A 23,175-nucleotide genomic window follows, 5' to 3' on the forward strand; every position below is an offset into this window, starting at 1 on the left:
ACGTCGTCAAGCGGACGCGTAGCGCGCGAAAGAGTCACGTTTGCAGCGTTTGCGGCGCCGCTTTTTCGCGTCCTGTGCATTTGCGTCGTCACGCGACGCACGCACATAAGGAATTGTTGCACAAATGCGAACTCTGCGACGAGCTGTTTGGAGACGAGGCCGACTTTCTGTGCCACGTCGAAAATCATGGCATTAGAAGTCAGGGATGCGTTGTCAATGGCGACGACTATGATGACGATGACGTAGTGCCGCCGTCATCGAAGCGGCGCAGGAGTCGCGGTGTTGAAGTCGACTCGGGCTCGGATACCGAGTGGCGACCACATGCACATTAATTTACGGAAAAAAATTACGATTTATTTACACAGAGAAGTTGCACTATCGTTTTGAGTTTGTGAATATAAAAAAAGAAAAGGTCAGTTTCCTTTTTGACGTTTGCGTGCCCGAATGTCTTTGAGCGTTTCCTCTATGGATCGTTGATCTTGCTTGTTTGCACTTGGAACGAAGCCGAATGTTTTGTTGGGCACGGTTACCTTGGCGGCCGATTGGCCGCTTGCCTCGCCCAAAATCGATTTGTATTTGTCGCGATAATTTGCGGCGGAAGGGGTCGACGAGTCATTGCTGGGTTTGGATACTTTGCTTGGGGTTGCTTCTTCGCTATCAAACTCGACGTCACGCTGTGCATTGGGATCGAATTCCTGGGGTACAATGTTTCATCAGATCAAATAATTATTTCTCTCTTAAACTTTACTACTACCTTTCCCTCTCTCAGTGCTTCGAGTTCTTCCTCGCTGGGAGAGTGCTCCTATATAGTATACACAGTGACTACTAAAATGATACGTAAACTAATTAATCATAATTGCCTTTTTGAATAGCATTATGTGTCGATTTATTCCCTCGTCGCCGAAGGAGAGCGACATCAGACCGGCTACTTCGGCGACATCGTGACTGAATGTTGAATGTATCGTTTTATGGTAATTTTTTATCGGTTGTTTTGGAGTTTGTAGCTCACGCTATGCTTCTATAGAGCTTTTCCATTGGTTCGAGTTTGAGACGCGTTCGCGCCCCGTCTTTGATGAAATCGCTCACTTGCTTTTCTAACTGGCGCCCCAGAATGTTGTGCGACAATTTACAAATCGAATTCGGTACCGTAATTCTGAACTTGGTTTTCTTTTCCTTCTCTTCGTCGGCCAATTTTGCTTCAGCTGAGATGGACTGTGCTCGAAATTATGCCAAATTTTGTGCAGTTACCTTTTCTTCGCTTTTTCTCCTGGTTGGACACAGCCGGCGGCTTGTCCATCGATTTCATGATGGAACCGAGGAGATCCATGACTATCGACGATAGCGCACGTTTACCAGGCTTTCCGCCCGGACACGAAACGCCTCCCGGACCTGACAAAACACGTGATAGCCAAGATGCCGTCGAAAGTGGCCATAGCCATCGTCCTCTGCGCGATTCTCCAGATCACAACGATGACCCACGCGTCCGGCTGTGCTAACCATCAAGCGAAAGTTAGAGAAGTCGAGTTGGATCCACTCATCTCCTCAGGAAAAACGTACACGTAACGATCGAATACCGAAACGCTCGAAAATCGTTGCTTGTGCGAGCAGATGGGAAACGTCTGACGCCAACTACACCTACTACGTCAGCGTTTGCAATGGCATCGACTCAGATATTCTCTCCTCGTGCAATAACAATGCGAAAATCGCCAATCCGAATACTGTGACTGTCCTGCAGATGGATAAGAAAAAGGACTGCTACGTTGCTGGAAGATCGACGGCTGTTCGAGCAACGAATAGTAATGAAATTAAAAAATTAGTAGGAATTTTTTGTTCTCGCGTACATCTTATTTGTCGGCTCTTAATTAATTGCTAATTTTTATTAATCAAAAGCGTAGCTATATTTTTTCAATTCCTCAGATTCTATTGACTGGCTGATGCTTGTTTATGGCGGCGGGGATTCGTATCACAATCACTGTAGTATTGGACGAAGAAAAGCTGAAATTTTCTTTGTTTGCGATCCAGACAAAGGGCTGGTATAAAAAAGTAATTAACGATTGAATTCGGCGATTTTTTGTGATTCGCTTAGGGCCAGCCTAGAATATTGGAAGAGAACAGGGTTGACTTTGAATGTGCCTACACATTTGAATGGCTGACGAGTCTCGTATGCAATGACCGCGGCGGCAGCGGTCTTAGTCCTGGATCAATCTTTTTGATTGTGTATGTTTCGAGATCACTTATGCTTCGGGCTTATTCTTGTTCTCTTTCTGCACGCAGATTCTTTGGTCTGATTGGTTCCTATATACTTTTTGGCTTCCTCTATCAACGAATAGTGAACGAGGCTAAGGGACGAGAGCAAATACCGAATTTTAGTTTTTGGAAGAAGCTGGGAAATCTAAGTGCTGTAAGAAGACAAAATTATTTAATTTCTGATGTAGAGATATTTCTTATTCATATAGGATGGCTGTGATTATGCTTGCCGCTGCTCAGAGCCTGCTCCATCGCCTCCATATAAGGTACACTGTTATGTGGGCAGTGGGTTTATTATTGCCTCTCGTCTTTAGCCTGATGAACGTCACAACCAACTTCAGCTGGATGATACGGATGAGGAAGAGGAGAGAGACGACACGTTACTGCCTATGTAATTTACGTAGGCAACAACGTATCATCTCACTAATGGTATTGTCTGGCTGACTGCTGAATAGAGAGAGACATGCATGCGATTGATGGAGATATGATGATGATGATGAATACGATGATCAAACTTGTCTGTGCATCACATTCTATAGGTCATAGACACATATAAGGCTGTCATCTTGGGGGGGCAGTGCATATGCAGTGTTGAGCTACGCTTAGTATTTTCTTTACTGTACTTCCGATAAATGCAAAACCGAATTAGGCAAATGGTTTGTTTTAAGTACAAAACTAACTTTCTATAAAAGGTTTGGTTACTTAGGCAACAAAATCATCGCTTCGCTTCTTTGACATAATCTGCCGGCGCGCCGCGCTGGTTTAATCAACGCCGCTAATTGACCGACTGATGAATGCATTCATCGGAGGCTCGGCCCAATTGACGTCACTCGCTCTTCGCTCTCACGTGGCGCGATCGGACGCGCAGACTCGACGACATACTTCGATCCGCCGCCGCCGCCGACAAGAGCGCCACCCAGCTCGATCTCATCATAGTGTCCCTATGGGAGACGTGCGGAATTGGTTGCGAGGCGAATTGCCTCGGCTGCTTCGCGAAATCGAGTCACTCGATCTCGTGCTGCCGTACCTCAAGGCGCGGGGCGTCCTCACCGACGACGATTGCGCCGACATTCGACGCGAGAACGGCGCGAAAGCGAGCGTCGAGCTCTGTCTCGTTCGCGTCTTTCGTCAGGACGCATCGTCTCTCTATCATAACTTCTTGGTGTCGCTCAGTCTGCCCTATCCGCGGTTATACGCGTCGCTTTATCGCGGCATGCGGTCGCAATTTGGCGAGGCGAGCGTTCGAGGTACGTGCATATGTACAGAAGTTTGCGGGAAAGACAGCGTGCGGTTCCGGCGGCTCTAAATGTCGCGTGAGGCCAGCTAAGTGACTTTTAGAGAGCTTAGTTTATATAGGAAAGCTGCAAACAGATAGGTACACAATTGACGCACGAAAGCGACTGCGCGAAGGAGTCGCTGCTTTGGCCAATCAAGTCACTCTTTTGCTACAGTCCAGCCAATCACGTTCTCCCCTTTTTCTATGACTGAAATGACTGACCACTCACTGCATTTCCCGCCTTTTTTGACTGGCCCCGCGGTGGGGGGCTACTACGTGTATGATGGTTGAAATTCTTTTTCTTATTAGGCCTGCCTCATCCTCAATGGACTGATGGAAGTTCCCCTGACAGCGGCAACACCGGCAGTGCCGTCGTGCGTCACGAGTCACGCGATCCTGTTCCTCCAAACGACGAAATCGACTCCTATCGTCGCCGCATCGACACCCTCACAATCGAAGTCGACAGCCTTCGCACGGAACTGGCGAGCGAGCGTTCCGTATCCGACGGGCTTCGCGAGGAACTCGCCGAAGCGGAGCACCAGTATCGCGCGGCGAAAAAGGAGCGCTTCGAAGCGCTCGATCATCGCGATCGGGCGATCAGCGACGCGTACGCGCTCAACGATCGACTCGACGAAGCGCTGCGCGACAACGACGAATTGGCGGCGAAAAACGACGGTCTCAACGTGCAACTTCGCCAGCTCGACGATCTGACGCGCGAACGCGACGAAGCGCTCGCCGACGTCGAGAAAGCGAAGCGACAGCGCGACGCGGCGCACGCCGAACGCAAGCGCACGTCGGAACGACTCGCGACGACCCAGCGAGAGCTCGAGACGGTCTTGCAGCGGCACGAGGACGAGATACGCGAGTACGAGAGGCGAAGCGACGCGCAGAAGAAATTGGGAAAGGATTTGCAGCGTGTTCAGATGGAAAAGATGGAGTTGCAATTGGAGAATTTTCGACTCAGGCGAAGCGTCGACGGTTTGAAGGATTTGGTCGAGAGGACGGGCGGGGGTGCGAGGAGCGCGTCCGGATGGGTCAGCCCGAAAGATTCTGGGGTTAGTGGAGATTTGGTAAGAGGGGGCGGTTTGTTTCTCTTTTTTTTTCGTCTTCTCTGGGGGCCCCCCGGAGGGATTTGGAAAGACAAAGACGTTTTATTTTTTTCTAGAAGACCGTTGATATGGTGAAGATGAAGATCGTGTTGAATATGATGCAGCAAGGTGAGAGAGAGTTCAGGTTTCTAAATTAATTTAGTGTTCCTCCTATAATAAGGGGATTTGTGACGCACAGAGAGCGTTCCTAAACTTCCTTTCTAGTTGTTACTTTAGACAAGTTTGGGCCCCTTGGTGGTGTGGATCCTAAAAACGGCTGGCTTATTTATTTTGGATCCCCGAGTGAGGACGCCCTTATTTTGGCAAGGGTGGGTTCCTGCGGCTTCCTCGTGAATTTGTAGAGAAAGAGGACGTGGTTAGCAAACGAAAGGCCTTAGATAATAAATGGTTAGGATGCTAGGCCAGTCTTGAAGCCCTACTAAACTAGGAAGTGGAGAACGTTTATCGGGGTTTTCCTCATAAAAGCCTCTCGAGACGTTCATTTCCGTACTAAAGCGGGATTTGGGTGTCGAGGGGAACAGTTCCGAAAAGTCCTCCCTTTCCTCTCTCTCGAAAAAACGATACGATTAGGAGAGTTCCGATTCCGAAAGGGTGACATAAGCGGGAAAATGTGATTAGACGTTCCCTCCGATTTCCATACCGCGAACAGTCGTATTTCCGGTGATCTGACCTCGCCGCGTTCCGAGGATGGGGCGCCATCCGGCTTCTGTAGTCGCGCGTAGTTGCATTGCGGTGCGCGCAAGTGCGTCAAGGGGGGGTTGGGAAACGGACGTAAGCGAAGAAACCGTCAGTTTGTTGCTTCCTCGAGAAAGCGAGCGAAATCCGCGTCTCGACGACATCCGTACTCCCGTAGGGTTTGGTCATTCCGGGGTCTCTTGGTCATACGCATTTTGCTGGGGAAGGTCGAACCATAGTCCTTTTCTTTCTGGTTTCTTTTCCAAAGGAGGTCCCCCTCTCTCCTCCTACGTCTCTCTCCCCCGCGAGTTTTTCGTGCCTTTGCCTCGTTTGACAGTTGTATGGTACAATGCCGTCGCCCCCGCCTAGCACATCCCTCCCAGCGTCATCCCAACCCACGCGGATTCTTGTTTACACGCTTAGAAAAGTGATTCATCATTATACCATTATTGTTACTATTCTCATTTGCATTCACTTCACACTTCTCTCGCCCCAAAGAAAGCGCTCCTCGTTCTCATCCGCATTTCTCATTTCAGACGATTCCCAGACAAGTCGAACCGACGTCGGCATCGTGCTCGAAAACGGTCTCTACATCCGTCGTCTACCCAACGAAGGCATGGCGGCAATCGACGGCCAACTCGTCGTCGGCGATCGACTCATAGAAGTAAGTCGAACGAGAGAAACGAGACGATAAAAACGCCAACGTTTTCAAAACTTCAGATGAACAGTCTGGATTTATCGGGGATGCAAGTAGAAGACGTCCACAGTCTCATCCACGCCTGCAAATCGGAATTGACTTTAACCGTCGTTCGCGCCGTAATGAAATCTCGTTTTCCGCCCAGTCCTCTCACCGTGCCGCACTCCGCCGTCGCTCTACACCGCTCCTCGACGCTCTCCATGGCTCCGGCGGGTCACCACTCTCCCTATCAGTCCAATCGAGCTTTCACTCATTACACCCAGGACAATCTCTCGCTTAGATCTTTCGCTTATAATCCGAACGATCGACCGCGTCGCATTTCCACGGTACCGCAGGAGTTGTCCGCGCGACGTTCCCCGTCGCCGTTGCTACAGAGACGTCGACCGAAGACGAAATCTTATCAACGAAGCATTTCGCCGCCGCCGCTGACGACGACGGCGACGATATCAGGAAGAGACGCCTCTTCGACTACTCTCGTCGAGGGCGTAGTTCGCCAATCGGGCATGGAAATGAAAGACGAGAGAGAGGGATCTTTGAAGGGACTCAGTGCGAGTCGAATTCTTCGTCTCAACGACAACGATACTTCAGATGACGACGACGACGATAATCAGCCGCTGATGATGACCCCAAAGAACACTCCTATGCCTGTGCCGTCATTGGCAGTAGATCTAGCGTCGCCGGTGCAGCCAGGAATGCCGTCCGGCGGCGTTTCCTTGACGGCGACCGACATGCGGTTGGCCACGCGCGGTCCCGATATCATTATCAATCCGCCGTTGTCGCCGAATCGACTTGAGTCGAAGAAGATGCCGACGTTTTTGCGTGATCCGCAGTGAGAAGAAAGGAGAGTATGCTAATACGAGCGTGTATGTATTGTTTCTCTAGGATGTTTAGCGAGAAGAGTCTTGGGGGCAACGTTCGTTTCATTGAACTGAAAGCCTCCTTTGTGATGTCAGATATCGGTTTCGATATCATTGGCGGACGCGGTTGGGGCGTATTCGTTTCGCGAATCAACTGCGAGGAGCACGAGAAAGCGGGTCTAAAAATCGGCGACAAAATACTCGAAGTACTCACAAAAAACCGAACTAGCGAAAATTTATTTTGATTTAATTTTTTCTATTTAAGTTGAATGGAATTTCGTTGGAGAATGCGACGTACGAGAAGGCGTCGGCGACGTTGTCGTTTGCCACGTTCGGCGGCGGAGCGATGATGTCCGTCGAATACGACGAGACGACGTTTCGTCGTATGAACGCGAAGACGCGCGACGATTTCTACATTCAAGCTCTTTTCGACTACGCGCATCCGGAAGCGGGCGAGATGGCGTTTCGCGAAGGCGACGTGCTGCACGTGTATAATACGATGGAGGGAGACAAGACGGACGTGTGGGAAGCGGAGAGATGCAACGTCGGAGGAAAATTGATGGGGGAGAAAGGATCGATTCCAAGCAAGACAAGGTAAAGAAAAAAAACAGATACTTTGTATGAGGGGGGGGGGGGGGGGGGGGGGATCTTCAGTAATAGCGAATCTTGAATTATTATCTTTTCTACCAGGGCTCGTCTCTTGCATGGACCTCAGCTAATGAAACGCAACTCGTCGTTTCCCCCGCCTCATCTCGTTGACGCTCTCAAGCGTCGAGGCAGTTCAACGTTCCATAAGCTCCGTACTCGATTCAAACCCGCATTCAGGCGATCGCCAAGCCACGACGCCGGCGGCGGCGGCGAGCCCTACTCCAGTCTCGAAGTGCCGCCGCCGTCGATCAACGATCTCGGATCGTCGACGAGCGTAGCTGGACCAGCGTCGACGATCTCATCCGATTCGGCAGGAAGCCAAGTGCCCTATGAAAACGAGCCTGTGGTGCCGTCGGTGATGAGTGCCATGGCTTTGTTGGAGGGAACAACTACGCGAAATTTACCGAAAGACTCGCCCGCCGGATATCAGTATGTAGATAAAATTTCTTGTGAGTTTGGAACGTTGGGTCCGGGAGGGGAAGGGATTGTCATGGGACCCGTGTTTTTTAGATGATTTTTTACGGCCCGTTCTGCTCGTCGGTCCCCTGGCGTCGGTTCTCGTAAATCGGCTAAGCCAGGAAGATCCCATGAAGTATTGCAGTGCATTGCCAGGTAGAGACATAGATCAGGAACGTCGAGCTTAACCCAAAAGGTTTCCCTTCTCTATTGTTTAGAATTTATTGAGTCGTACGGCGAAGTGGAGAACGGGTTGAGAAATAAGACGATTATCTATTCGTCGCAGCGTAGCAAATACGGTGCCAGCTATTCGTGCATAACCGTTTCGGGAATTAAGCAGATTCGAGACGAGGTAAGACGCTGCACGCACAAACGCGCGACTTAGGAAAACCCCCCTCCTTGCACATAGAATCAGCACTGCTTACTGGACGTGGGTCCTGAATGCATAGGGCGACTAAAAGCAGCTGAGCTGCATCCAATTGTTATATTTCTTGCGCCCAAGTCAGAGAAAAAGCTTCGGTAAAGAGGCCTGTTTCTCAAGTGATTACCTCCTAATCGAGTTTTCCTAAAGATCCAGCTGCATGCAGTGTAATATTCCGTCTATCGAAGCGCGTGGCATGTACGAAGAAGCGAGGCATTTGTATCAGAAATATCGCGCTCAGTTCACAGGTGAATTCGGTTACCTTTTCCTTGCGCGTTTGTCTGAGATATTTTTTCTGTAGCCGAGGTGAGCTTAGGTAGTCTTATTGAACGATGTCTCATGCGAGTGCGTGACGTCGTTCAAACGCAACAGAACAAAGTCGACTGGGTACCCGTTCCTGAGTGAACGGGATGATGATTTTATTTGATAGCAAGATCATTTATTTCTCTCTATAAAAATTGCAATTCTTGGTCAAAGGGTTCTTCACGAGGGTATCCACGACTGTCCGTGACTGTCCGGCTTACGGTGGACTGTGTCCCACGTCCACATTTCGTCGCCGGCCTCGTATGGCGTCAAGGGTAAGTCGTACGGTAAGTCCAACCGAATTTCGTCGGAATCTGGAAATAGCAGCACCCCCATCTCGTAGGACCGGATCATAAGCTGGGTCTCCTTCTTCTCAAAAGCACCCCACGCCGCCTTAGACAGATTAGCACTAGGGGGGAGGGGGAATACGGTCAGCCCTCTATACATTTGAACGAACTACGATTTTTCTATAGATATACCTTGTCAGCAGAACCCAAGCAAAGCTCGCTTTATCCGGACTGACCCTCGCATATGTTTTTATGTGAGGTGAAGCCCGGGTTCGGCCCGTCTTCTCCGCCTTCCACTGGTACACCATCTGCCTCAAGTACTGCTGTTTCAGCGCTGTCTTTGAACTGTATGGCAGTGATCCACCCGCGGGATATCCTTCGAGACTCTGCCTCACGTTTTCAACGGAGGGAAAAACGAGCTTAAGACTTGGCCGACGTAATGGCTGCAGTGAAGAAGTAGACGCAAGGCTTACAAGAAACTCGCCTGTCAGCCAACGACTTGCCTCGGGTCCAAGGGACCCGATACTTGAAAACTGAGCCAAGACGTCCCAATCGGTTGTGACGTGCTCAAATCGACGTTTGCTCAGTTCGCGCCGGAGTTTCATGTGGCCCCACGCGTTCATGGCATTGCCCACATGTCGTCCTGGAACCGAGGCAACAATGCGAGCGTCGCATGCACTCATGTCGTGTTGCCCAATCAGCGTCTTCCACTCGTCGAGTCCTGGATTCCGATAGGCGGTCAAGTAGGCGAGCAGATCATTTTGAAATTGACTTGATTTAGGATTCGGATTTGGCGGAAATACGGGGCTCGTCCAGACGCCCTGAGTCTTGTGACGCCAGTCCCGCGCAATCAGATTGGCCGTATGCACGACGACGCGCAGACCGCGATCGTACAACAGTAGCATCATTTTCGTATGGTGCGTCCCGAAGGGCGTGTCCAAGCGCGCCTGCACGAGACTCACGTTACGGTGCGCTCGCGCCGCGCGCTCCAATTCTGCTTTGCCGACGCCTTTTTCGCCGTGGACGAGAAGAATCGGCGTCGTCGCTCGTTTATTCGCCGGATATTGCTCGACGAGCCAAGCGACGTCGAACATGTAATTGAATTGGGCCGATTGGACGAGATTTCCGTCGAAACAGCCGAGAATTTCGTCGATGCTCGTCGCCGTGCGCGGTTCGTTGTACGAATCGGCTATTCCGTTGGCCGCGGTAAGGCGGAATGCGTTTGGGAGCGTTCGTTTTTTGTTTGGCCGCTTCGGCGGCGATGGGCTCCCCCGGGAAGCGGCCAAGTGTCGATACTGGGCGCAGTGAGACATCGTCGACTCTTTGCAGTCGATACCCTGGGGACACGTTGGCCTATCGTCCGAATTCGCACTGCTGCGCTTCATTGTAGGCAAGCTGATACGGGACGGTCTCGTACGCGTACGCGTAGGCTGGAAAAAGCGGAAGTTTACACGCAACGGTAGTAAAAAAAAGAAATCAGACAAGACTACTGAACCTGGTCCAAAGTTTTGGGACTAAACATCGGTATCCCCAATCTCCTACAAAAATCCTCCATCATATTATAAGCAAATTCAATCTTTGTCAATTCCTCCTCGATGGGCTCAACATCGTGGATGCGACATGCGGGAGTGATGGGCAGCCCATAGAAACGATTCAAATAGATCTTCGCAGATCTCGGATAGGTTTGCCTAATGACATTATCAGCGACTCCAAGAAAGTGCTGCACAGTCTTTGCTTTCTCATCACGATAATTCTCGCACAGCCACGCGTGCATCCACGGATAAAAATTCGCTGATATCCCACTGAAACCACAGCCACCGTGATCAAGACAATCTTTGATCAAGTATGCCTTGGCAGTGTACATGCTGAAGGCGTGGTTCAGGGGTGCGGCAGCGCTAGCAGCTGCTTCGATTTTTGCGGTCAATTGATTTCGATTCGGGCTACCGTCTTTGTGAAAATAGAAGCGTCCAGATGATACGGCCCACTGAAGCATCTTTGGCGTGAGAAGACGCAGATAGGGCACGGGACTTTCGTAGAAACCCAACGGAATGTCGCCGGTGAGCGAAAGAAGTTTTCCGGCGTTTTCGAGCCATTTTTCGTCGCTTTCGTCTTTCCCGGCGAGCTGATTCGTCACTATGACTACGGCGTCGACGCGTTTCGCCATTTCGCGCATGAATTCGGCCTGCTTTTCGATTGGGCCGCCGAACGTCCCGGACGCGACGACGGGAACGCGTCCGGCGACGCGCTCGTGAACTCGCGACGCGATTGCAAGGCGTTCGTCGTTTGTGAGCTGATAGAACTCGCTCGAGAGGCAAACGGAAAAGATTCCGGCGCTGCCTGACTTGACGTACCACTCTGCTAGAGAATCGACCATTTCCCAATCGACCGTCTTCGCCCCGTCTTTGAAGGGAGTTATCATTGTAGGCCAAACGCCTCGCATGCCTTTGGACAGCCGATCGAATGCTGTGGACATCGAACGAGAGAGAATAGAGGTCATCTTGTCACGTGCCTATGTAAACAAACTTCATCACGTGTGAATTCTTCCTTGATATCAAAGGCTATTTGAAATCTTCAACCTCTGAGAGAAAATGTCGCAGGATTTTGTCATTCCTGTCTCGCGAGACGATCTGCTGGTCGAATCGCGCTCAGCATATTACGTTCGAAGGATGCATTTGCCGTCAGCGATCGCAGCGCGTCTAGAAGGCAAGAAAAACGACTATCCGGGTCGCGCGGGTTACGATTTCTCTTTAGAAGCAAACGAAGCGTTATCTAGCGCCGGATATCTGTCGATAACGGCCCATTTCGACACCCTCTTTAGCGCCCTCAGGCAAGCAAACGCCCGAATCGGCGGGAAAACTTATTCGAAATCGCGTATGTAGTCATTTTGCGGAATTGGACCAGCCGACAAAAAGAAAGGCGTGGAAAACGACGATAAAATGTGAATTCAAGATCCTACCTAAGGAAGTCATAATTTTTGGGAGTTTTTTTTCAGGGCTCGAGTCTCTGTGCAGTTCCTTGGGTGCTATGCTGGATCAAGGGGATATGAGCTATCAGGAGAAGAAGAGACACTGCACAGCTATCAAGGCGAGGAGAAAAAAGAATATGGAAATGAGAATAATAGCCTAACCTAATATATGCACGTAGATGCTTTGTTATCTGACGACTCAATTTATTGAGACATTTATGAAGCCGGCGAGCATGACAATTGCAACTCAGAAAAAGAGAGTAAGAGCCTGCGGCCGGAGAAACGTTACAAACTGTTATTGAATATTTTCTAGGGTCGGAAAACGACGACCAATGGGGGGAACGCCGCTTCGTGGGATGAAGCGCGCGATCGCGGACTTCACTGCATTGAACAGATGCTCGAAATGGATCTGAAGCGATTGTGGGATCCGCCTATTCTCGAGGAAAATTTTGTCACGTGCGTCATACAGAGATGCTTATGAAATTTGAGCAGCCTGCAGGATTTTCTTTCTGTAGGTGCGTCACTTCCTGCTGCTACAAACTGTTAGAAAATTCGGAGACCGTGCGAAAGAGAGGAGCAAAGGAGCACATTTTTCATATTTTGGGCATTGCTATCAGCAAATGCAATCATTGCATGGGTAATAGCTGAAAATTGATTCGTTTTAACTATTTATTCGTATCTTTTAGGAGCTACATTGAAGATTATTCAACTATTGCAAGACTTTGAACACCTCTGCATCCCATTGGCTGAAGCCGTTGAGTACTTCGGACGGCAGCTCGAAGCCAAGACCATTGTTGTAGAACTCATAAGGTAAGAAGAGCGCTGTGGCACCTAACCTATTAACAGATCTATTTTTGGGGGTTCTTTATAGGGAAATCGGTAGTCTTGATCCCCAAGACATGTCGCGTGATACGAGTGGCACGCGTGCATTGGCCACTTTTGTAGCGGAGATTGGAGAGCGTCTTCCGGATATCGTTTTGTCGATCATTAGTTCACTGCTGCCTCATTTGGATGGAGAGGTCGGTTCTCTAGCGCGTAACCAGCATTGAATCACTGTTCTTTTAGAACTACTCTTTGAGGAATTCTGTCCTTGTTACAATTGGAGCGATTGTCGCTCAAGTTTTAAGTGAGCCGTCCGTAGACGACGTCGCTAAGGCAACCCGAGACGAATTTCTCGACAAATTGATGGCAATATCTCCTCCTATCTTTTAATTGACTGCTCATCGTCATTTTTTAGGAACACATTTATGACGTCAACGCGTTTGTTCGCAGCAAATGTCTTCAAGTCTGGCTAAACTTGTTCAAGAAACAGGTTTGTTTGACGCATAATCATTATAGCTGCATAGTAGAGCCCCCATATCTTCACCTCTAGGCCATTCCCTTGGCAACGCAGCAGTGTCTTGTTCCAAAAATAGTCGATCGACTTCAAGACAAATCGAGCAACGTTCGAAAATACTCCATCCAATTCCTGACCACCTTTCTCTGCGGCAATCCTTTTGCTCACAAAGTTAGCTCAATCGAATTATCAATTCCTAGCTCGTTGAGAAGTTTCAATCCGTAGTTGTCGTACGAACAAGTGAAGAAAGATCTCGAAGAGGCGCAGAACATTTTGACGTCATTGACAGCCCAACCAGAAGATTCCGAGAAGGAGAATGAAACTGATAGTGAAGAGAATAGCCCGGAATTAATACCGAGCGAGAATACGGATCAGATTGCAAAGCAGCGTCAACTTGTGACGTATTTAAAAGTATCGTTTATCGGTATTTTTCTCTCGCTTGAAAATCTTACCCTCGTTTCTAGGATACTCTTAATTTCATTCTGAACGTCGAAAAGGCGGTGCCGACCGTGAGTTTCTTGTTGAACTCCAAAACGGTCACCGACATTCTCGAAGCGATGAATTTCTTCATCACTTGCCACGAATTCGGCATAGAAGCGGCGAAAATTGGCGTTCGAAAAATGATCGTTCTCGTCTGGTCGAAAGAGACAGCCGTCAAGGAAGCGGTAGCAAACGCGTTCAAGAGACTCTATCTTACGAATAAAAGCCCAAGGTGAGTGCAATGTTTTCGTGGTGGGACGTTGACGAGAGTTGGTTTCTCTTAGTTCTGCTGCTCATCAGTTGATGTCTCTCACGGAGAACTTGACCGTTGGAGAAATGAAAGCGTTGGAGGAGCTCGTACGACTTCTCGTCGCGTCGAAAGATATTTCGCGAGACGTCGTGCAGCAGCTTTGGAAGACATTTGCATCGAGAGTGAGACAGATAGAATGCATTGCATTCACCTCTATTTATTTGTGTAATAGACCGAGTCCTCTGTGCGACGACGAGGAGCGATTATTCTACTGGGAATGGCTGCGAGGTAATCAGAAAGGTATTATTTAACAGTGAGACTTTTTTTGAGTTGGTTTTGATAGTGCTGAGGCTGACGTTGTGAAGAGCAATTTGGACGTTGTCGTTTCCAGTGGCTTTGAGAAGGATTTGGAAATTGCCAAATATTCCTGCATAGCTCTGGAGAAAATCGCGTCACTGAAAAAGGTGGGTCTTCTTCCTTTACGCGATGCTAGTGGATCTCATGGTGTAATCCTAGACCGAATTGCCGTTGAGATTTCCGTCGAGACATTTTCTATTCGAAAAATTGACGCACGTTCTTCTGGAGAGCTTTGAGAATGAAAAAGCCAAAGATTGGGCGGCCTTCGGATGCCACGCAATCAAGACAATATACAAACTGTGCGAGCAACCGGATCAGTTGTGCGGCAATTTGCTAAAGGCGATGGTCAAGAAGATGATAGAATCGGGCGAGGAGGAGAACGAGAACGACAAAGAAGTCGAAGGGGAGAACACAGGTAAAAGAAGATCTTTTATTTTTTATTTTATTTTTTACTGTATTTTAGTATCTGATGCGATAGACGTCGGCGAACCGCTGGCTCAGTCAACCCAAGGTAGAAAAAGAAAAAGATTCGGATTATGTTTTTAATCCTTTTACTAAGATCCTTCTTGTGATTGTGCCACTCCTCCTCCTCCTCCTCCTCTTCTTTGCTCGTCTTTGATTATGACTCGCTTCTTGGCAATCGCTGGTCAAATTGGCGTGTCCGAGCTCGTTCACGTCGACACGGCTATCGCTCGTGAAATCAAACGTCGAACTAGTGCGAGATTGTCTGTAAAGGAGAAAACGCCGTCTCGGTCGACGACGGCTTCAAAGAGGAGATCGAGTCAAATGGTACGTATAGGAAGTAGATACTACTAAACAAGGAATTCGATTCTTTGCTAGGCGTCTATTGAGTCTGAGATGGGTATGGATCAAGCGGCTGTCGAAGATCAGGAGGCGGAAATGCTCAGGCAAATATGCGAATCGGAAATAGTGACAGGTAAAGAGAAACTTTAAAATATTTGAATGATTATTTTCATTTCTAAAAGGTTCTGGACTATTGGGCGTTCTTCGTCCGTTCGTTATCTCGATTTGCGGCCAACCGAGTCGCTTTCCGGACCGTAGACTTCAAGCTGCCGCTGCAATGACACTGGGCAAGTTCATGTTGGTCAGGTAAGAGAATCTTTGATTTTATTTAGACTGGAGTCTACTATGGGGTCTGCCTTTTTTAGCTCGGAGTTTTGCGCGTCGCATCTCCAGCTGTTCTTCACGATTCTCCAAAAGTCGAGCGATCCGACGGTTCGAACCAATTCCATGATCGCTGTCAGCGACTTGGCCATTCGATTTCCGAATCTAATCGAACCGTGGACGCCTCATCTCTACTCGAGGTGAAAAGAAAAAGAAAAAAAGGGACTTCTCGCACTAAAAGAGTCGTCTTTAGACTGAAGGACGATTCGGTTCAAGTACGAAAAACGACGATGCTTGTACTATCCCGACTCATTCTCAACGACATGATAAAAGTCAAAGTAAGAAAGTAGAAAATCTTGAGCTATTCTCGCCATAAATTCATCTAGGGACAAATCAGCGAAATAGCCTTCTGTCTTGAAGACGAAAATCCAGCCATACGTAAATTAGCCAAGCTCTTTTTTCACGATTTATCGCAAAAGGCAATACTAACCTCTCGCTAATCACAGGGACCCTCCTTTATTGATTCATCTTTCTTCTAGGGAAACGCTCTCTATAACGTTCTTCCTGACATCATAAGTCACTTGTCTGACCCAGACCATCCAACCTCGCAATCCAAATATTCTTCCATCATGAAATACCTCATATCGTTCATACAAAAGGAGCGCCAATCGGAAACGCTGATTGAAAAGCTGTGTCATCGCTTCAAGACGACGCAGTATGGAGGAGTATTTTTTAATTGATTTATTGAATTTTTTTGTCGTGCTAGGACGGACCGTCAGGCGTGCGATTTGTCGCTTTGCTTGGCTCAGTTGTCGTTTAGCGAAAAGGGCTTGCGAAAGCTCCAAGAGAACATTCCCTGCTACCAGGAATACCTTCGCGTCGAGGAAGTCTATACGAATTTTATGTCGATGTTGAACAAAGCGAAGAAGTTTGCTAAACAAGATTCTAAGGTGGGTACAGTGATAAGGCTTTTGGTGAGTCTAACGTGAACGTTTAGGCACTCATTGACGAACTCGAGTCTCGAATGGACGAGATTCACGCCAAGGGAGTCGAGCAAGATGAAACGGCGCAGAAGGCCGCGCAGGCGTCAAAAAAAGCGACGAAAAGAAAGAAAGGTAAGATATCTGAGTTGAGGTACCAAGAGCTCGGTTTTACTTTTCACGGTGGGGGGAGAAGCTGATAGAAAGCCGAAAGACTTTTGTCCGGACGACGGAGACGATGACGATTTTGAGCGAGGGCCGGTGAGAAGAAAGGCGCCAAAGCCGAGAAAAAATCGCAGGGTTCTAAAAGAAATCGACGAGGCTGACTTTTCCGACTTGGAATTATTTGAATTGAGCGACGATGAAGAGAACGCGGAAAACTTACACCCCAAGGTACACTAGCGGAAGTTGTCTAAGTGTTCCCCATATTGTGTCCCTGAATCGTTTTATTTTATTTGTTTGTGTGGCTCTGTTGAACGTTTTGACAGTAAAGTTGGCCTACTTAGCGATAGCGCGCGTCTTTCCTCTCACGATGTCTTCGAGTGCAGTTTTCAGCCCTGCAGGACAACCCGAGCTCATTCGAGCGAATCAGAAAGATCACCAGTACTTATACGTCTTTCGAAAACAGTTCATAACGGCAATCGAGTCCATATTCGGTGACTTAGCCATCGAAATCGCACTTCGGCACTCTACGATCGTTTTCCTGTAGGCAATTCGCCGTGGATTCGATGGACAGGCGAACTCAGCGTCCTATCAGACGCGCTCTATTTCGGATTGACGACGATATGCGGCTATCAGACGCTGGGAGAAGAATACTGCAACATCGTGCAAGTAGACCCATCGAAAGCCCAAATACCGTCAACATGGGTATAAGAAAGAAACCGCCTTTATCTCTCGATGCACTATCGACATTTTAGAGACGCGTTGCTATGGTTTCGCTTCAAATTTTAGTGCCGTACGTAGTAAAGAAAATCTTGGACAAAACGACGTCAGCTGCTTCTTCATTGGCCGACGACGAGCAGCAGCAACGGGCTCTAGCCGTTGTAGCTGTCTCGAGGAAAATCATCCAAGTGCTACATCGTACCCATTTGGCTGTCTTCTATCTCAACGGCGTCTATTATCACATCTCTAAACGATTTACTGGTATTTCTTATGTGAGTTTATGTAGGGGATGTAGCAAAGGGGGTGTAGGTGATTGCGTCGTTTTGAAGGTTCTTGCCAGGCATAGTCTGGTTAGCGATTCTAATTCGTTTTTGGGCTACCGTTTGATTGGCGGGTTGGCTACGCTCCAACTGGGTCTAGCATTGGCTCAGTGGATGTATAAGGCTTGTATGGAATCAGTAGAAAAGCCGACGTCTACTAAGAGGTAACCTAGGTACCGACAGGGCGCTATTGACGATATAAGCAGCTATTTATTAAGAGACGATAATGCGACTGAGGACGTTCATTATTCGTTTGGGAAGTGTCCTCTGTGTCTGGGTCAGCGGAAGAGTCCTGCGTCGACGCCGTGCGGTCACATATTCTGCTGGTTTTGCATCGTCGAATGGACCACAAGCAAGGTACAGAATATATGTATGTATGTACATACGCGCGGGCATACAATCGTACAATCATACATACGTAAGGGAACTACAATCGTATATACGCTAAAGGTTTCTTATATCGGCTTGAAGCTTAGCTCCCATTTGCCGTAAATGCAAACACTGGGCCCCCACAAAGTGCCTCAAGTCCTGTATGGGTCTTTCGAGCGCCGACGTTTCGCTCGGTTGCGACGGCAGCTGCGGCGATTGCAAAATGCTCGTTGACGATACGTCACGTGGTAGTTGAACTTGCTCGACGGCGACGGCCGCTGCCGCCGCTGACGCAATAGCTGCCCAGTCAGAATTCCGGCGACCATAACGCATCGCATGACCGTTGAATTTGGCGTACTGCGGCGGCGTCGTTAGCGTGCCGTCGCGCTTTGCTTTCGCACGACGATTTTGAAACCAAACCTTAAGCGAAAGAGAGGGAGGGGGGGAATAGGAAAAGATTTAGAGCAGGAAATACGTGGGCATGTTCCCTCCCTTCCTCTTTCGACATCGATTCGATTTTTACCTGTATCCGCCTCTCCGTTATGCCCATCTGATCGCCAACGCGTCGTCGCGTTTCCAGTTTGGGATACTGGTCGACCGCGTAGAGGCGTTCGAGCTGTTTTAATTGAAATCGCGTAAACATGACGCGCGTTCGACGCTGGCGCGTCAAACCGGCGATTTCGTCGCCGTCGAGCGTCGAATCGACGTCGGGAATATCGTAGAACAGGTTACCGGCGGCGTAGCAGTCTGAAAAAAGAAGAAAAATCGATGAAGTGCGAAATAGATTATGATATTTATATGCGCGTGCGAGATAAGAAGGGGAGGATCGGTTTTTGCTCGCTTCGTAGAAGAACGCGTGGTGTTTCGGTGAATCCGCGTGGATCGAGCGATGCAACGTGCGCGCGATCGCGCTGCCGCGCCGACGACCCGAACCGCGAACGTTGCGCGTCCGTTCTCGCTTCCTCACCGCTGTCCGATGCCGCGTCCGAGTGCGTCGACATCGTGCGTAGTTCGGGCGAGTTTTTCGCGGTTCGATCTGATCTGTCGTTGAGACGTTGACCAAATGAGTTTCGGGGCTTTCGCTGCGTGAGTGGCCTATTATGACTTGTCTCCCCTCCTACGCACGCCCGTCATTCATTTCGGAGAGTCATGCAAAGTGCAATTATAGCTCGGGTTTGGGGTTTTGAGTGACGCGTCCTTGACTCGTGTATATATGTCCGTGCGGTCGCAGGAGGATGCATGAGGTAGTCTTCCGTTTCCACGATTGCATGTGTTAGAGGTGACTGGATGCGTCGAGCGCGGAAGCGACGCTGAGGAGTAATTATAATGGCAGTACATTCGATTAAAAATTATCGCGGGCACGTGCACTGATTGGCAAGCTTAACGATAATGGATAGCTGTTGATGCTGATGAGTTTGCGCGGAGCGATAGCTGCTCTCGCGCAATCGCGCAGCTTATCTATCCGTAGTATCCTAACCTAACTGAATTTTGTTTTGCAGCCCGAATGCCCTGTGTGTCGCGAAACTGTGCAGCCGTCGCGAGTCGTATGCCTTCAGAACTACATTCCCTCGAGCTGACGTCGCCGAGAGAAAACTTCGCAAAAGCAGGAAAAACGCCACGCCCCAACCTTTCCGCAATAGAATCACGTGCGCGTTTGGCACAGTTCGCGAAAGCGAAGCGGCAAGTAAAAGGCGGGGGAACGGGTGCAAAGCGGAAAATATCCTAGTTTCGCCTTGCCAAATCGCTGTTTGCAACCGCGTCGCCACGAGCACGCTGCCCTCGTGCTTATCAATGCTGTCACGTGTGCACGTGCTCGCGACCTCGTGATTGTACCGATTGGGCCACGCACAGTATCGCTTGTCCAAATTCTCATTCAGTCATTCAGTCATTACATGGGAGGCATCGAGACAAAACATCATGTCAGATCGTAGGCAAGACGATCGGGAGCCGCCTTGCTCTGTAAACGTCTCGTCTTTTCGCGCTTATTTCGATTGTGATGCTTTCGCCACGGTTTTGACGATCGCATCGACGCAACGTCGTCATCGTCATCGTCGTCGCCGACTCGTTCAGACGAAACGTGCCGGCCGACGCCAGACGGACGAGAAAAGCTTCGCGTCCCATTAACTCCCTTGCTAATCGCAACAACCGAATCCTGTTGCGCCAAAATAGAAAGCGGTTACAGTATTAGTCAAGGAGCCCCCCTCCCCCTCCCTCTACGAGACGGAATCGGTTTAGGAATTACACGGTTAGGTCTCTAAGTGTTAGTCTGGAACGAAGTGGAAGTGTTCATTAAGACCAATCACTTTTTTTTCCTTGGAAGCGGCTTTCATTTCCGAAAGCTGCGGGGGTACCTGCTAAACTTCCTGCAAACGCACTAACGCGGAATCTAAGTCAGACGTCATTTTTCTATAGGAAAGTATTGACTTCCTTAGTCATACATAGTACACGTAAAACTCACCGCACCTTGACCCACGGTATTCATTATTTATATAAATTGAGGGGGCCCCTTCCGTGTTTACCTGGCTAAAGAAAGCCTCGTCGACGTCATTGACGTATCTCGGTCGTTGCTATATAAAATTGCTGAGTCGCCCTGCGAACATCTGTGCAAAACAAATTGAATTTACCCTTAGAGTCACTTCCTCGACGTCTCGCGCGAGAGATTTGGCGGTCTCTTTATCCGGATCCGAGTCGCGTCTGTTAAATTGCTTAGGATCGACATCTGGCGGTGGATGGCAGTAGAGAAGTTTTCCCTAATTAATTAGGCCAATTTTTTGCTTTTATTCTATTTGCCCGTCGTTCTCTCACGTTGACGTAATCCTTGAGAATGTATCGAGCCGATCGCGAACAGTCCGGTTGCCCGTGTGCCGTCATAAAGCCTCGCATATCTCGAGAAGAAATACGTAACGCGGTTTATAATAATAGGAGAACGCCGGTACGACTTCCGCATTCACGGAAGTCATGCTGACGTCCGAAAGGGTTTATTAATAAATCCCTTTTTTGTCTGTCAAGAGACGATGAGAAAAAGGGGGAAAAGAGCTTACATCCGTAGGCTTTCAATAGTTCGTTTGCGCGCGGAGGGCGGTTGGGGTCTTCGCCTTCGGCCGGTTGGACGAGATAGAAACCGTAGGTGCGTTCGAGAATAGCGCGTGGAATATTCTGACAAACCTGCGTGCGTGCGAGCGTGCATAGGTAAGCATCAAAACTGCTAAGGTACCGTATAGCCGAAAATTTTAGAGGTTTTAATTTTCGGCTATGCGGGCGGCTTGCCTTACGAGAGACACGGGCCCCGTGTGATCGCGCATCTGGTCGATAGGAAGAATTCCGCTGCACACCATATCCGCTTTCGTGGAAAGAAACGTAGGAAAAACCAAACCGGGACAGTCGCACAGACACAGAGACTTATCAATAAAGAGAGTCTACGGAGAGAGGTACAGTTAGAGGGGGGATTACGTGCAGATGACGTCTTACCTGGAAGTGTTTCGTGCGTCCTGGAGTCGCCGAAACGGGAACGCGTTTCGTTTGTAGAAGGGAATTTATAGTCGAGCTCTTTCCCACGTTGGGATAGCCAACCTGAAGGGAAAGCGCTGCTTTTCTTGAGGATTATTCTTCAAGGAAAGGATCTCACCAGTCCCACAGTTAGCACATCCTCGCCTAAATAAAATATACTGTCGTTAAAAGTTAGGCTAGGTCCCCTCTCACTGTAATACCTTTGATGTGATAGGACCGAAAGAAGTCGACCAATTCTTCTCTACTAAGAATTGGAGCCGATTCTTCTTTCGTGTCTGGTTTTGAAACGTCAGATGAACTTGGTCGCGGTCTCGTTCCATCCGACGTTTCTTCCGTCTCGCCGTCTGACGACGACGACGACGCGGAATCGTCGTCGCTTGTATCATCGTCGCTGGTCTCGCACTTGGCAGTTTCTCTGCTCGCTTCTTCGAGCGCAGAAAAGAACGCCACGGTAGTTTCGTGCTCGCGAAAATACTCAAGCCAAAGCGCTCTGAGAAACTCCGCTATATTTCGACGCGAAACGAGTCCATAAACGAATTACCGTTGTTCCGGAGTCAATAAATCCGATTTGTTGAGAAGCAGCAAGCTCTGTTTCCGACTATCAATTTCTTTGACGTACTTCTCCTTGGAAGATTAATTAAAATGACAGGGGAAGTATGGACATATGGAAATCGACTACCAAATCCTTGCAGTAAAACAGCAAGGGATTTCTTGCGTCCACAATCTGAACTACTAAGTCACTAAAAGAGACGCTGTATGAAAAATTGATCTATATCCCCCCATGTACCTTCTCTCAACAACGCGCCACAGTTGACGCCAGAAGGCAAGATTCTTTTCGAAAGGCGTCATTATCAAAGCTTCGTTTTCTTGCAATCTTATTACAGAATTTATTAACGTTTAATTAAGGGATTTTGAGGCGAATCACTTTGCTAGCTGTCTTCTCCATTCCAAAAATCGATCTCGTTCCTTGAGATCCAACTCCTCTGCGCTCATCTCTTCGGTCCACGACGGCCTATATGATGTCAGTTTTTGACTGCATTGTTTTCTGGGTGTACGAGACCTTCGAGGAATTGTCATAAATTCCTTATTCTCTTCCTGAGCCGAGGCAATTGCTATAGCCTCTTCTCGCGTTGGCAATCCGTCAGTACGACTCCCTGTCACAACGGTGACGTCCAATTTTTCTAAACAAAAGAGTTAACTCAAATTAATTTCGACTTTAAACGAGCACCAGCGATGAACTCGGTTCCGGCCATTTGAGCCGTTCTGAGGAAGCTATCGAGGCTGCTTTCCTCTGTGACTGACGTTAGGCCATAGGCGGGACCCTCGCTTTCCTTTAGATCGCTAGTATGAAGCTTAGGGAGACGACAATCGCAATTCCGTTGCTTTCACAACAATCGCATTGGCCTACCCAACTCCCATCTGACTTCTTTATCCCCTTATGACGATCTTTTATTAACTGACGACCAAGTCCGGCCGATTTTTTGGACTTTCGACCCATGGTATTAGGCAATCAGGAACTAGAGTTACGTAGGATCGTAGGCCTACTAATGTTTACGTTTACGGCAGTGCAGTTCTGTGGATTGCTGCGGAAAACGCCTTTATTGCCGCCTAAAAATGTACTACTACAT

The 23,175-nt window shown here is 48.8% G+C and overlaps 9 protein-coding genes across 12 annotated transcripts; 4 read left to right on the plus strand and 5 right to left on the minus strand.

Annotated features, from left to right (window-relative positions):
- Positions 1 to 332: 332 nt before the first annotated feature.
- LOC136197060 (sperm-associated antigen 7 homolog) lies at positions 333 to 1,341 on the minus strand. Of its 2 annotated transcripts, XM_065986742.1 has the most exons (6): positions 1,249 to 1,341; positions 1,147 to 1,202; positions 1,010 to 1,098; positions 861 to 945; positions 755 to 802; positions 333 to 695 (listed from the first exon to the last, which is right to left on the minus strand). In XM_065986742.1, exons 1-6 carry the CDS (start codon positions 1,325 to 1,327, stop codon positions 414 to 416), a joined length of 639 nt encoding a protein of 212 aa, XP_065842814.1. In that variant the 5' UTR covers positions 1,328 to 1,341; the 3' UTR covers positions 333 to 413. The 2 variants fall into 2 exon arrangements, with proteins under 2 accessions (XP_065842814.1, XP_065842813.1); XM_065986741.1 differs by having other exon boundaries at positions 1,010 to 1,202.
- Positions 1,342 to 1,381: 40 nt separating this feature from the next.
- Positions 1,382 to 2,765, plus strand: LOC136197059 (cation-dependent mannose-6-phosphate receptor-like). The gene is made up of 7 exons (XM_065986740.1): positions 1,382 to 1,553; positions 1,609 to 1,796; positions 1,918 to 2,033; positions 2,087 to 2,217; positions 2,275 to 2,401; positions 2,457 to 2,513; positions 2,562 to 2,765. Exons 1-7 carry the CDS (start codon positions 1,414 to 1,416, stop codon positions 2,640 to 2,642), a joined length of 840 nt encoding a protein of 279 aa, XP_065842812.1. The 5' UTR covers positions 1,382 to 1,413; the 3' UTR covers positions 2,643 to 2,765.
- Positions 2,766 to 3,125: 360 nt separating this feature from the next.
- Positions 3,126 to 8,867, plus strand: LOC136197000 (disks large homolog 2-like). Of its 2 annotated transcripts, none has more exons than XM_065986676.1 (13): positions 3,126 to 3,494; positions 3,833 to 4,593; positions 4,689 to 4,740; positions 5,844 to 5,971; positions 6,028 to 6,833; positions 6,887 to 7,067; positions 7,127 to 7,455; positions 7,552 to 7,958; positions 8,020 to 8,121; positions 8,184 to 8,317; positions 8,375 to 8,484; positions 8,537 to 8,634; positions 8,688 to 8,867. In XM_065986676.1, the coding sequence occupies exons 1-13, from the start codon at positions 3,191 to 3,193 to the stop codon at positions 8,789 to 8,791; spliced, it is 3,516 nt and encodes a 1,171-aa protein (XP_065842748.1). In that variant the 5' UTR covers positions 3,126 to 3,190; the 3' UTR covers positions 8,792 to 8,867. The 2 variants fall into 2 exon arrangements, with proteins under 2 accessions (XP_065842748.1, XP_065842749.1); XM_065986677.1 differs by having other exon boundaries at positions 3,833 to 4,578.
- LOC136197009 (tyrosyl-DNA phosphodiesterase 1-like) lies at positions 8,766 to 10,383 on the minus strand. The gene is made up of 2 exons (XM_065986689.1): positions 9,169 to 10,383; positions 8,766 to 9,098 (listed from the first exon to the last, which is right to left on the minus strand). The coding sequence occupies exons 1-2, from the start codon at positions 10,359 to 10,361 to the stop codon at positions 8,870 to 8,872; spliced, it is 1,422 nt and encodes a 473-aa protein (XP_065842761.1). The 5' UTR covers positions 10,362 to 10,383; the 3' UTR covers positions 8,766 to 8,869.
- Positions 10,384 to 10,403: 20 nt separating this feature from the next.
- On the minus strand, positions 10,404 to 11,497 carry LOC136197015 (4-hydroxy-tetrahydrodipicolinate synthase-like). The gene has a single exon (XM_065986696.1). It carries the CDS (start codon positions 11,471 to 11,473, stop codon positions 10,463 to 10,465), a length of 1,011 nt encoding a protein of 336 aa, XP_065842768.1. The 5' UTR covers positions 11,474 to 11,497; the 3' UTR covers positions 10,404 to 10,462.
- On the plus strand, positions 11,207 to 16,980 carry LOC136197025 (condensin complex subunit 1-like). Its single transcript, XM_065986709.1, has 30 exons — positions 11,207 to 11,468; positions 11,534 to 11,679; positions 11,728 to 11,803; positions 11,856 to 11,914; positions 11,969 to 12,060; positions 12,121 to 12,201; positions 12,255 to 12,397; positions 12,457 to 12,578; positions 12,628 to 12,751; positions 12,813 to 12,960; positions 13,007 to 13,129; positions 13,179 to 13,253; positions 13,314 to 13,448; positions 13,503 to 13,688; positions 13,742 to 13,989; positions 14,042 to 14,189; positions 14,240 to 14,295; positions 14,351 to 14,471; positions 14,524 to 14,779; positions 14,828 to 14,875; positions 14,924 to 15,153; positions 15,205 to 15,301; positions 15,351 to 15,474; positions 15,534 to 15,689; positions 15,743 to 15,827; positions 15,876 to 15,968; positions 16,029 to 16,204; positions 16,256 to 16,439; positions 16,487 to 16,604; positions 16,666 to 16,980. Exons 2-30 carry the CDS (start codon positions 11,565 to 11,567, stop codon positions 16,869 to 16,871), a joined length of 3,825 nt encoding a protein of 1,274 aa, XP_065842781.1. The 5' UTR covers positions 11,207 to 11,468; positions 11,534 to 11,564; the 3' UTR covers positions 16,872 to 16,980.
- Positions 16,981 to 17,001: 21 nt separating this feature from the next.
- On the plus strand, positions 17,002 to 22,692 carry LOC136197020 (peroxisome biogenesis factor 10-like). The gene is made up of 6 exons (XM_065986703.1): positions 17,002 to 17,125; positions 17,179 to 17,336; positions 17,387 to 17,623; positions 17,681 to 17,835; positions 17,890 to 18,028; positions 19,540 to 22,692. Exons 1-6 carry the CDS (start codon positions 17,002 to 17,004, stop codon positions 19,615 to 19,617), a joined length of 891 nt encoding a protein of 296 aa, XP_065842775.1. The 3' UTR covers positions 19,618 to 22,692.
- Positions 18,054 to 19,165, minus strand: LOC136197022 (homeobox ARX homolog alr-1-like). The gene is made up of 3 exons (XM_065986706.1): positions 19,008 to 19,165; positions 18,564 to 18,787; positions 18,054 to 18,460 (listed from the first exon to the last, which is right to left on the minus strand). Exons 1-3 carry the CDS (start codon positions 19,039 to 19,041, stop codon positions 18,116 to 18,118), a joined length of 603 nt encoding a protein of 200 aa, XP_065842778.1. The 5' UTR covers positions 19,042 to 19,165; the 3' UTR covers positions 18,054 to 18,115.
- LOC136197003 (large subunit GTPase 1 homolog) lies at positions 19,896 to 23,110 on the minus strand. Of its 2 annotated transcripts, none has more exons than XM_065986680.1 (16): positions 22,956 to 23,110; positions 22,776 to 22,899; positions 22,608 to 22,728; positions 22,473 to 22,559; positions 22,335 to 22,421; positions 22,227 to 22,287; positions 22,089 to 22,171; positions 21,748 to 22,037; positions 21,666 to 21,691; positions 21,509 to 21,610; positions 21,313 to 21,456; positions 21,082 to 21,205; positions 20,846 to 20,925; positions 20,665 to 20,790; positions 20,560 to 20,607; positions 19,896 to 20,192 (listed from the first exon to the last, which is right to left on the minus strand). In XM_065986680.1, exons 1-16 carry the CDS (start codon positions 23,043 to 23,045, stop codon positions 19,956 to 19,958), a joined length of 1,830 nt encoding a protein of 609 aa, XP_065842752.1. In that variant the 5' UTR covers positions 23,046 to 23,110; the 3' UTR covers positions 19,896 to 19,955. The 2 variants fall into 2 exon arrangements, with proteins under 2 accessions (XP_065842752.1, XP_065842753.1); XM_065986681.1 differs by having other exon boundaries at positions 20,078 to 20,503.
- Between the last annotated feature and the right edge of the window lie 65 nt (positions 23,111 to 23,175).

Source organism: Oscarella lobularis, chromosome 16 (genome assembly GCF_947507565.1).
Source record: "Oscarella lobularis chromosome 16, ooOscLobu1.1, whole genome shotgun sequence".
Classification (NCBI taxonomy): domain Eukaryota; kingdom Metazoa; phylum Porifera; class Homoscleromorpha; order Homosclerophorida; family Oscarellidae; genus Oscarella; species Oscarella lobularis.